The sequence below is a fragment of the Phyllobates terribilis genome, unplaced genomic scaffold (genome assembly GCF_046119375.1).
Source record: "Phyllobates terribilis strain yellow unplaced genomic scaffold, ASM4611937v1 Scaffold_5__5_contigs__length_657084704, whole genome shotgun sequence".
Classification (NCBI taxonomy): Eukaryota; Metazoa; Chordata; class Amphibia; order Anura; family Dendrobatidae; genus Phyllobates; species Phyllobates terribilis.
The window spans coordinates 622,664,601-622,676,863 of NW_027362765.1; the positions used below are offsets into that span (position 1 = coordinate 622,664,601).

General features: G+C 43.5%; 1 protein-coding gene across 1 annotated transcript in view; it reads left to right on the forward strand.

Annotated features, from left to right (window-relative positions):
- Nucleotides 1–12,263, forward strand: part of URB2 (URB2 ribosome biogenesis homolog) — a 128,463-nt gene that overhangs the window by 107,697 nt on the left and 8,503 nt on the right. The window contains exon 9 of the mRNA XM_073686120.1: nt 5,650–5,777. Within this exon, the coding sequence (XP_073542221.1) occupies nt 5,650–5,777 (128 nt within the window). The remainder of the gene's footprint in view (nt 1–5,649; nt 5,778–12,263) is intronic.

Here is a 12,263-nt window from a genome sequence, read left to right on the forward strand (position 1 = left end):
TTACAGGAGAAATAGTGGAAGACACTGGGGAGTACTTTTTTTTCTAGTACTTCTTGTAAGAATGGAAAATTGGGGCATTAACCCCTTCCCGACCCGTGTCACACCGTTTGTGACATGGAAAACAGTTCCTTCCCGACCTGTGTCACACCGTCTGTGACATGGAGGGAAAGAGCCCCTGCAGCGCCTGCGAGCGGGGTCGCTCAGGTGTCACAGTTGCTACTGCAGCTGGACATCCTGAAAGTCGACCCCCCGGGGGGTGGATTAACCCCCCCGTGCCTGGGACCCCTCCGATTGGCTGTTTCATTTTCACTTTTAGTGAAACTGCCAATCGGTATGAATTAAATATTTCACCAATGAAAATTGGTGTAATATTTAAATCTGGGCATTGCCTGATGCTTACAGCATCAGCCATTGGCTGGGGGGAGTGTCACCTCTGCCCCCCCCCTCCCCCCAGATCTGATTGGGGGGCTAGCGTCACATGGATACTAGCCCCAATCAGATATGGAGGGATGGCTGAAACCTCCCAGCACCTTCCCAACCCTGGATCGTCTGCTGCGGACCACCTGCTGCGGACCCCCTGCTGTGGACCCTGTGGACCGCGTCTGCCGCTGATCAGCAGGTAGTATTGCCCCCACTCCCCCCGACCCCCCCCCCTCCGCCCCCCTCTCCACCCCCCCTCCACTTTCATACCTGCACCCCGACCTCCGCTCCCTCTGCTCCCTCTCCCACGTCTTCATCCACCGGCTGCTGCTCTCCTTCTGACAGCCGGTGGACTGTGATCACAGCAGCAGCAGGCTCAGTGTAAATGCCCTGCTCCTGTGATCACACCCACCATCCCCCAGTCCCAGTGATATCACCCCCCACCTCCCAATAATCACCCCCTCCCCCAGTGTTCACCCCCCCCCCCTGTTCCCAGTGATCACCCCCCCCCCCCGCAAACCCAGTAATAACCCCCCCTGCTCCTGCCGGCTCCTGCTCCCCTTTCTGCCCCAGTAATCACCCCCCGATGCTGCCGACCTCCTACCCCCCCCTTGCTGCTGCCGGCTCCTGCCCCAGTGATCACCCCTTTTGCTGCTGCTGCTGGCTGCTCCATCTCCTCAGCCCCCTCCTACGTCTGACCGCCCCCTACGCCTGACCGCCCCCTACGCCTGACTGCCCCCTACGCCTGACTGCCCCCTACGCCTGACTGCCCCCTACGCCTGACTGCCCCCTACGCCTGACTGCCCCCTACGCCTGACTGCCCCCTACGCCTGACTGCCCCCTACGCCTGACTGCCCCCTACGCCTGACTGCCCCCTACGCCTGACTGCCCCCTACGCCTGACTGCCCCCTACGCCTGACTGCCCCCTACGCCTGACTGCCCCCTACGCCTGACTGCCCCCTACGCCTGACCGGCCCCACACGTGACTGCAGAAGGTTACACCAAGCACACACAGGTACACTCACACTATAATAAAGTTTTGATTTTTTTTTTTTTTTACACACGCACAAAGCACACAAAATGTCCCGCCCGTCCCGTTCATCCCAGTCTAGGGCGTACTCAGCTGAGGAGGCTATGTCAGGTTGGTGTGTGTGTGTTGTAGTGTATGAGATTGTGTGTGGTGTATGCACTACAATATACCACACCGCACACCAACCTGACATGCACTACACAATGGTGTCCGCTAACAAATTGGAACCATGTTGCGTTTGGAGAGTCCCTGTGTGCCCAAACATTGGAGCTCCCCAACAAGTGACCCCATTTTGGAAACTAGACCCCCCAAGGCACCTATATAGATGCATAGTGAGCACTTGGAACCCCCAGGTGCTTCACAAATTGATTGATAAAAATGAAAGTGAAAAAAAAAACTTTTTTATTTTTACGGATTAATTTGCTAAGGACCTGGGGGTCCCAAGTGCTCACTATGCATCTAGATAGGTGCCTTGGGGGGTCTAGTTTCCAAAATGGGGTCACTTGTGGGGGAGCTCCAATGTTTGGGCACACAGCGGCTCTCCAAACGCAACATGGTGTCTTCTAACAATTTGAGCCGACAATTTGTTAGCGGACACCATGTTGCATTTGGAGATCCGCTGTGTGCCCAAACATTGGAGCTCCCCCACAAGTGACCCCATTTTGGAAACTAGACCCCCCAAGGCACCTATCTAGATGCATAGTGAGCACTTGGAACCCCCAGGTGCTTCACAAATTGATTCATAAAAATGAAAAAGTGGAAAAAAAAACACTTTTTTATTTTTACGGATTAATTTGTGAAGGACCTGGGGGTTCCAAGTGCTCACTATGCATCTAGGTAGGTGCCTTGGGGGGTCTAGTTTCCAAAATGGGGTCACTTGTGGGGGAGCTCCAATGTTTGGGCACACAGCGGCTCTCCAAACACAACATGGTGTCTTCTAACAATTTGAGTCGACAATTTGTAGCGGACACCATGTTGCTTTTGGAGAGCCGCTGTGTGCCCAAACATTGGAGCTCCCCCACAAGTGACCCCATTTTGGAAACTAGACCCCCCAAGGCACCTATCTAGATGCATAGTGAGCACTTGGAACCCCCAGGTGCTTCACAAATTGATTCATAAAAATGAAAAAGTGGAAAAAAAAACACTTTTTTGATTTTTACGGATTAATTTGTGAAGGATCTGGGGGTTCCAAGTGCTCACTATGCATCTAGATAGGTGCCTTGGGGGGTCTAGTTTCCAAAATGGGGTCACTTGTAGGTGAGCTCCAATGTTTGGGCACACAGCGGCTCTCCAAACGCGACATGGTATCCGCAAACAAATTGAATGGAAAATCGGCTCAAATTGTTAGCGGACACCATGTTGCTTTTGGAGAGCCCCTAATGTGCCTAATAAGTGGAGCTCCCCCACAAGTGACCCCATTTTGGAAACTAGACCCCCCAAGGCACCTATCTAGATGCATAGTGAGCACTTGGAACCCCCAGGTGCTTCACAAAATGATCTGTGAAAACAAAAAAGTACTTTTTTTTTCACAAAAATTTTCTTTTAGCCTAAATTTTTTAATTTTCACATGGGTAACAGGATAAAATGCATCCTAAAATGTGTTGGTCAATTTCTCCTGAGTACACTGATACCTCATATGTGGTCATAAACCACTGTTTGGGCGCATGGCAGGGCTCAGAAGAGAAGGAGCGCAATTTGACTTTTGGAGCTAATTTTCCATTCAAAAAGTAAAATGGCGCTCCTTCCCTTCTGAGCCCTGCCGTGTGCCCAAACAGTGGTTTATGACCACATATGAGGTATCAGTGTACTCAGGAGAAATTGACCAACAAATTTTAGGATGCATTTTATCCTGTTACCCATGTGAAAATTAAAAAATTTAGGCTAAAAGAAAATTTTTGTTAGAAAAATAAAAATGTTCATTTTTTTCTTCCATGTGGCTTTAGTTCCTGTGATGAACCTGAAGGGTTAATAATCTTCTTGAATGTAGTTTTGAGTAGCTTGAGGGGTGCAGTTTTTGGAATGGTGTCACTTTTGGGTGTATTCTGTCATAAAGACCCCTCAAAGGGACTTCAAATGTGATGTGGTCACTAAAAAAATGGTTTTGTAAATTTTGCTGGAAAAAAGATAAATTGCTGATGAACTTTGAACCCTTCAAACTTCCTACCAAAATTTTTTTTTTTTCCAAAATTGTGCTGATGTAAAGTAGACATGTGGGAAATGTTATTTATGAACTATTTTGTGTCACATCACTCTCTGGTTTAGTAGAATAAAAATGCAAAATTTGAAAATTGCAAAATTTTCAAATTTTTTCCCATATTTTTGATTTTTTCACAAATAAACGCAAATATTATCGACCTAAATTTAATACTAACATGAAGCCCAATATGTCACGAAAAAACAATCTCAGAATCGCTAGGATCCGTTGAAGTGTTCCAGAGTTTTTACTTCGTAAAGGGACACTGGTCAGAATTGACAAAAATGCCAAGGTCTTTAGGGTCAAAATAGGCTGGGTCCTGAAGGGGTTAAACAACAGTTTAATGGCAAAAATTGAGGTTTTCCATTTTTTTATCTCCATGTTTTAAAATTCTGTGAATCGCCCATATTTGCAAAAATCCTTACTATACCTCTAGATTAATTCCTTTAGGGGGGGTTCAAAATGGGTGAACCTTTATGAGGAGGAAAGGATTTCTTCAGTTTTGGCACTTCTGGGGTTCTGTAAAAAGTTGTAACTTATTACTGAAAATATTTCAGATATATTTTCATAAAGTCAAAACCTATTTCCTATGAGCAAAGATATTTGCAGGATCCTGGTCCAGCTGTCACATTGGTAGTCCATGGCTGCTTGATAAGAGCATTATGAAACTCCTAAAGCCCCTCGTCATCTTCTGATTAGAAAGCACCGCAATATCGTTATATTGTACCACGACGCTCTCATTTCATGGGCCAACTAGTCAGAATAATAGGCACTGCAGAGTGGAGGAGGTGACGGGGCTCTTTTCCCTAGATTACAGCAGCCATGTCATGTTTGATCTCTAAGGAAAGGTAAAACCACAATAAAAAATATGGCTTCACTTGCTAACTTCTGCAATCATCGAGCGAGGAGATATCACAGAAATTAGAGATTTAATAAAACTATGAAGGGTGGAGACCTGCCCATGTAAGGTCATCACAGGGGAGTGTGTAGGCAGGGCCCAATTTGGCATAAAAGATCAAGCCGAATATTTATCTTTGTTCATGAACGTGTAAGCAGGGACCACGTTCCAGAACGGTCAATTGGAGTGCTCTCCTCCAGCTGAACTGAATCGTCTCTCTCGGTATAAGTTCTTCTGTTAATCCCTTTTATTTTTTGTAACTGTATATACTGTATTGTTGTGTCCCCATTGTAAAACATTTTGTGTATTTTTTCGTAAACAATGCCTCCCTTTGGATTAAATGTAAAATGTAATAGTTCTGTTTCTTTTGCTCTGTAATCGTGCCTCCCCCGAAGCTATATACGTTACCAGAAAGCAGGCGTCCAATCAGGCCTGTGTTGTATTTTAATAGTTAAAAATTAAACTGATTGGTGGTGGCAGCGAATAATCTTTATTGGGTTATTGTGAGGCTGGCAGTGATCATACAGGGGCATGTACACATATTCCATGTGTAGGAATTCGGAGGTTTGTGCGCCGTGCGCTCCCTGTTAGCCTTCAGATAACTAACTGATAAGTGAGAACCGCATGCGGCCCCCTCTCTTGATCCTCGGCCAGTCGTGCAATTGTCCGGATGATAGTGGGCAGCAGAGAGCTGTTCGCTCCAGAGATCACAGTGGGTGGTCTCTGTGAGTAATCTGGATCGTGTGAATCCCCGACAACCTAATTATAACACTGACATAAAGAACAATGTGTCACAAATAATTTGTCTCTGAATCATTGGGATCTAAAGAAGCTGCCTAAAGTTTTTTTCCAAATAAACTGACATATCAGATTTGAAAAATGATCTGTCAAGAAGGAAAAAACTGGGTGAGGAGGGAAAGAATTAAAGTCTTGACATGTTAGAGATTTAACAGTGAAATCTTTAATTGTAGCTTGCACATCGTTTTTCCTTTTCATGTCATGATTGTCGGCGGCGGGTTATAAACTCTGCGGATCTGCAGCTAATAGAGGTGTACATATACTATCCAATAAGTTTAGTTCACCTTTTAATACTCTTCTCTTTTATAGGTGCCACCTATGTTCAAAAATGTGCTAAGTTAGTAGAGAGAATGTACACTTACATTGCTGCAAAGACTGAGGAATTCACTGCGTTTTCTACTTTCATGGTTTCACAATATATACATGAATTGCAAAAGGTATGACTGCTTATCTTACTTCACTTTGACTAAGTGCTTGCTGCAATTTCACTTTTGAGATCATATTTTGAAATCAGATGCCACTCACTTGTAGACTGTGTACCGGGGTGGATCTCTCCCAGAATACAGCGGGCCAAGGACAAAGAACACGACCTGGCAATTTGTTAAGGAACTAGTTTTTACTAACAATGAAAACTGAGTTACCCCGGAAACGCAAGAAAGAAAGAAATGCAAGAAAGAAACACCGATAACTATCACACACAACCAATAGGCCCAGTATTTTCTACCGGATACACTTATAATTTGCGTGACCTGTGGTTCCGCCTAATGCGGTAACCGGGGGATAAGCAGGACAAGGATGTAATTAGATGAGTGCAAGAGTCGGCCCCTGCAGTGTTGCAGCACAGATTCACAAACTTAATAACTCTCTAAAATTACAATACTGTTATGCTATCTATACACGAGCTCACCCACTGAGGGGAGTATCTAGCGAAGGTTCACATAGCCTTATTAGTAAACAATGTCTCTAACTGAGAATCTGTTTGGCACCAGTCTGTCTCTATAGTCAGCGTGCATGCTCCTCCCGGGATCCCTCTGGTGGGGCCTGAGCTCAGGACTTACCGGCCGTTAACTGATCACTGAAGAGGCTGCCTGATCGTTCAATCTGGCATTTAACTGGGAGACTGAGACCATGTCTTGCTCAGGCAACTTCCTGTTCCAACCTACTAAGCCACCAACCTCCCAGCCATAGAGATCAGGTCAGCCATAGTCTTCCAGAGGCAACAGTGATCTCTTGTGGCCGGAGTCGGTGCTGCAACAATGTCCAAACATTTCCCCCTCACACAATTATTCAAGTATAAACATCAGAGTGCAGTCCGATTTCCGTGGGCTCACAGAATGGAGAAGATGGAGAAAGTTTGTTCTCCATCTTTCCCTCACATTGTGCTATGATTATCTCATGTGAGTGAATCGTATCGCACTATGATGACACTCAGTTCAATCTCAGAGAAGAGAATCTATGGCCGTCTGACCGTAGTCTAACAAAGATATCTCCTTTCTATACTACAGACGATATGGACATGGTTCTGAATGAGTTTTTGTACATTGTACACAAATGTGAACTGTGTGTGTGTGTAGAGTGAACAAGCACCTCTACCGAAATGCATATAAATCTATAGTGGCTTGCGAAAGTATTCACCCCCTTGGCATTTTTTGTGTTTTGCTACCTCACAACTGGAATTTCACTTTTTTTTTGGGGGGGGGGGGGGTTGCATCAAGTTCATGTAAAGAGCATGCCTATAACTCTAAACATTTGGTTTTCTTTTTTTTTTTTGTAAAGCAAGCAACAAGTAGGACAAAATACCTTAAAACTTCAGTGTGCATAACTATTAATCCCCCTAAAGTCAGTACTTTGTAGAGCATTTTTTTGTGGTAATTACAGCTGCAAGTCACTTTGGATAAGTCTCTTGGTATTCTGTCCCTATGGCTGTGCTGTAAATATAGGGCGCTGAGAGACACTGTTTCCAGATTGACTCTTCACCTTACTTACAAGGGTGATGGTCGTAGATAGCTTTAAAGGGAACCTGTCACGTCCTAGTTGCTATGTATACTGCCCCCATTGCTTTGTTAGTGATGAAATGTGCATCACTAACTAGCTTTTTTCATTAAAATTGGTGGTAGTATAATAATTTTATAACTTTATATATACTTAGATCCTACCTGCTCATTCAGTCATGGGGATGTGATTCTCATATTCAGTCATGGGCGGGCGCAGCAGTGAAGTGTCTAGATCGGAGTTGATTTTTGTGGTCCTCCCTTCAGCCGCTCCGAACTAGATACTTCACTGCTGAGGAGACTAGATTGTAGTTGCTGGAGTGAGGGCCTCAAAAAATCACCTCCGATCTAGACTCAACCTTGCTGGGAGCAATATTCAAATACATGGGCGGCGTCAGCAGTGAGTGAAGGCTTTGCCGCCCACGACTGAATATGAGAATCACACCCCTATGACTGAATGCGAGTAGGTAGAACAAAGTATATATAAAGTTATAAAATCATTATACTACCATTAATTTTAATGAAAAAAGCTCATTAGTGATGCACATTGTGTCACTAACAAAACAATTGGGGCAGTTTACATAGTAACTAGGACGTGACAGGTTCCCTTTAACTCGGCTGCAGGCAGGCACATTGTGACGATTTGGAAAAACTTTATTCTTTCTTGCATGAATCTTGTAGAAGTGCATACAATAGCAGCAGGTAAAAAGAACTTTACCTGAGAGACAGGCTGTGAGCACATGAGCTTATAAAGGTGGTTAGCATGGAGAATGAGGGGAAGCAGGAAGAAGGGAGGGGTTAGTTAAATTTCAGCCACATCAGAGGGAGACGGGGAGAGTGAAGGGACAAACTTAAGGAAGTAAACATTACAGCAATGCAATGAGACAGTAATACATAGCAACTGTAAAAAGTCCAATATAGTCTGTAAATTTCCCAATCATGGGACATAAAACTCCCCGTCTGAAATCTTTAGATTTCATGATTTATTTGATGTGATGTCCTTTGATGATGTCATTGTTGACCTGAAAGACAAAGAGAGAAACACACAGGGATGCAACAATAACAAAAACGGTTATAAGTCAGTTTTCCAGTTGGTGACGTGAAGTCCACAACAACAGGATAATCCAATTGGAAACCCATCTTCCAATTGGGGAAGCCGCAATGTGCACTTCGACCAACCCAGCAATCCACTGGTAAAGGTTCCAGTGTCCCAACACAGCTGGAGGTATATGGCGGTAAGCTCCCCGCCGTAAGCGGTGTCCAGTAGCAATATTCTTCATGTGATGCCTTCTCTCTTGAAGCACTTGGCGATTCAAGTCAGGTGAATACCAGCCTGCACAACTGATGACCAGCTTGAGAAACGTCCAGAGTGATGAGGCCTCAGCTTCAACTTTGGTGTCACAAATATGCGGCGTGTAGAGATGGCTGGTCTGACCTCTCCGTCAGCGACTGGTTCGTCAAGTTTAAATATGCTGCCAGCATTGACAGAACAAGGGTCCTACAGCAAACTTGTTGTTGAAGTACTCGATGACCGGCCGAACTTTGAAAAGATGATCAACGTTTGGGTCATCGCGTGCAGGACACCTTGCATTATCGTTGTAATTCAAGAACTTGTAGATGGCCTCAAAACGTGTCCGGGTCATGACCATTCGGAACACTGGAGTGTTACACAAAATGTCAACACTCCAGTATTGCTGAACTTCTGGCTTCTTCAGGATCCCCATTTGAAGGACATGGCCCCAAAACTTCATAATTTCTACAGGAAGAACAGTTAGAAAATTATGAAGAGGGGTTTTGTTCCAAAAATTGATTGTCTTTTCAAAGTTCGGTCAGTCATCGAGCACTTTAACAACAAGTTTGCTGAAGTGTACGTGCCCCAAAGGGACATCTACGTGTATGAGCAAGGAGAAGTAAGCGCCTATACTTACCTCTTCCCCAGCGTCCCACGCTGTCTGGGTCCGGTCCCGGATGTTGTCATCATGATCCGATGTCGTCATGACAACATCCGAGTCACCAGGAGACAAGAAGTTACTTTGATCATGCGCAGTACGCGGCCAAAGTAACTTCTCCCTGTGCAACGCTGACTGGCTGTATATGCTTTTACAGCCGATAAGACTGTAAAAAGTGAAAGTCCCATTGTGGGACTAAGTGTAAAAGTAAGAAAAGTCTCGAAGTGAAAAAAAAAATTTGCTAAAATATAAAAAAAATTGAAACAAATAATCCAAAAAATATATATATCATGTACCCATAAATAAGGCCGTGTGCCCACTATGCCTTTTTTAAGCGTTTCTGCAGCGGCAATTAAAACTTAAAAAACGCTTGGTAGAAGGTCTGCAATGTTCCCCAATGATAATCCGCATGCGCTGTGCACATGCTGCGGAAGTTTTCGCTGCGGATTATCATTGCGGAAAAATCTGCAGCACTACCAATTATTTTGCAGAAGCGCGGCGTTTTCGCCGCCATTGACTTGCATTGGGATGCATGGAATCCGAATCGCTGCATCTGTAGATGCGCATTCCATGCGTTTCAATGTGCGGATGGTACCCGGGTTTGGAGAAGAGGAGACTCTCCTCCAGACCCGGGTACCATAGTACCTGTAAAAAAAAGAAAAAAATATATATATACATTATACTTGCCTTCTGATGGCCCCCAGTGTGTTTGTCTTGGCTTGCCGGCAGCTTGCGGTGGACTCAAGGACCTGCGGTGATGTCATTTAGTCATGTGACAGGTCACTCGACCGCTGACGTCTGCAGGTCCTTTAGTGTACCGCGAGCTGCCGACAAACCAGGACGCGTCGGATAAAGACACCGGAGACCATCAGAAGGTAAGTATAATATTTATTTTTTACTTTTTACCATTCTTTCGGTCACACTATATAAATCCATGCCGGTTGACCAAGTTGTCAAGCACTTGTCAAGCTATATAGATCAGCTGACATGTGCCCGGAAATGTGCGGTCTCAGTGCCGATGCCTGCAACAAAAAGGGGGATCTGATTTGGGCAAACTATTACGCTCCACGTCAGAAAGGGGTTACAGGACTCAGAGGGTAGGAGAGATCCAATATTTGAATGTCGTTAAGGACAGAAATGTCCAGGAAGGATGGGAAATTTTGAAAAATTTGATTCTCAAACGACAATCGTTAACAATCCCTAAAAGAGGAAAGAATAGGAAGCATTTAAGCAAGCCAGGATGGATATGAACTTAAACACGTGCTAAAAAGGAAGAAAGAAATGTTTATCAAATGAAAAGTGGGAGGCATATCTAAAGCAGAATATAACTGTCTGCAGAACCTGCAGGGTACGTATCAGAGTAGCTAAAGCTGATAATAAATTAAGGCTTGCAAAAGATGTCAAAAGCAATAAGAAAGGATTTTGGGGGTATGTCAAAAGTAAAAGAAAAGTCAAAGATGCCATAGGAGTTTTACATGACGAAAATGATGCTTAGAAGATCGAACTTCTAAATTCCTATTTTGCATCTGTTTTCTCTGAGTAAATATAACATCAACTGATCTTCACTGTACTATTGAAGGAATAGAAGAATCCACGCTATCTATAAACAAAGATAGTGAAGGAATACGTAGCTAACATAAATTAATTCAAGTCTCCAGGTCCAGATGAATTACATCATAGGGTACTGAAAGAGATAACAGAGGAAATTATTGAACAACTCTCCATATTCTTTGAAAATTCTTGGAGAACAGGAGAACTTCCATAAGACTGGAGAAGAGCGAATGTTGTAACGATCTTCAAAAAAAGGAAGAAGGTGGACCCAGAAAACTATAGGTCTGTGAGCCTGACTTTTACACCAGGAAAGATCTTTGAACAAATTATTAATCAACATGTATTCAAGTAGCTTTATGAGAATTAAGTGATTAACCAGAGCCAGCATGGGTTTGTAACTATAACCCCTGGCAAAAATTATGGAATCACCGGGCTCGGAGGATGTTCATTCAGTTGTTTAATGTTGTTGAAAAAAAAGCACAGACATGGCACAAAACTAAAGTAATTTCAAATGGCAACTTTAGGGCTTTAAGAAACACTAAAAGAAATCAAGATTAAAAATGTGGTACTCAGTAAGGGTATTTTTTTTTCAGACCAAGCAGGGCGAAAAAACTATGGAATCACTCAATTCTGAGGAAAAAAGTATGGAATCACCCTGTAAATTTTTATTTCCAAAACTAATACCTGCATCAAATTAGATCTGCTTGTTAGTCTGCATCTAAAAAGGAGTGATCACACCTGGGAGAGCTGTTGCACCAAGTGGACTGACATGAATCATGGCTCCGTCTATAATAAAGTTCCGGCACTCAAAAAATGATATCGAGAGTCAATAATATAGCTTTCAGAGAGATCCTTTAATTGATTCTTCAATAAATGATTAAGATTCTTCAATAAATGATTGCCCAATTTCCCAACGTTTCAACCCCACCAGGGTTTTCATCAGGGGCTTCAGATCAACTAATGTAAGATCATAAAAGTAAACACAAATAAGTATGATATTAATATTAGACAGAAATATGGTATAATAATATTAGAAGAATCAAAAAATATGACTTGTCTCATAATAATCACCACCTTGAATAGTAATAGAAACAATAAAGAAGAGATGCAGATACAATTATATCCCATAGGACCGAATAACCGTGTTGGACGACACCTTCAGACGTAACATATTTAGGCCCATGGGACACATATGCACAATAGAACACCAAGAATAATAAACCCAAGACCAGAAACTTAAAGCAATATGTCTCCAAAACAGGAAATGCACAACAAAACAAATGAGGAACGAATGGGAGGAAACTGGAGTCAATGTCTGTGACCGAACTGTAAGAAACCGCCTAGAGGAAATGGGATTTACATACAGAAAAGCTAAACAAAAGCCATCATTAACACCTAAACAGAAAAAAGCAAGGTTACAATGGGCTAAGGA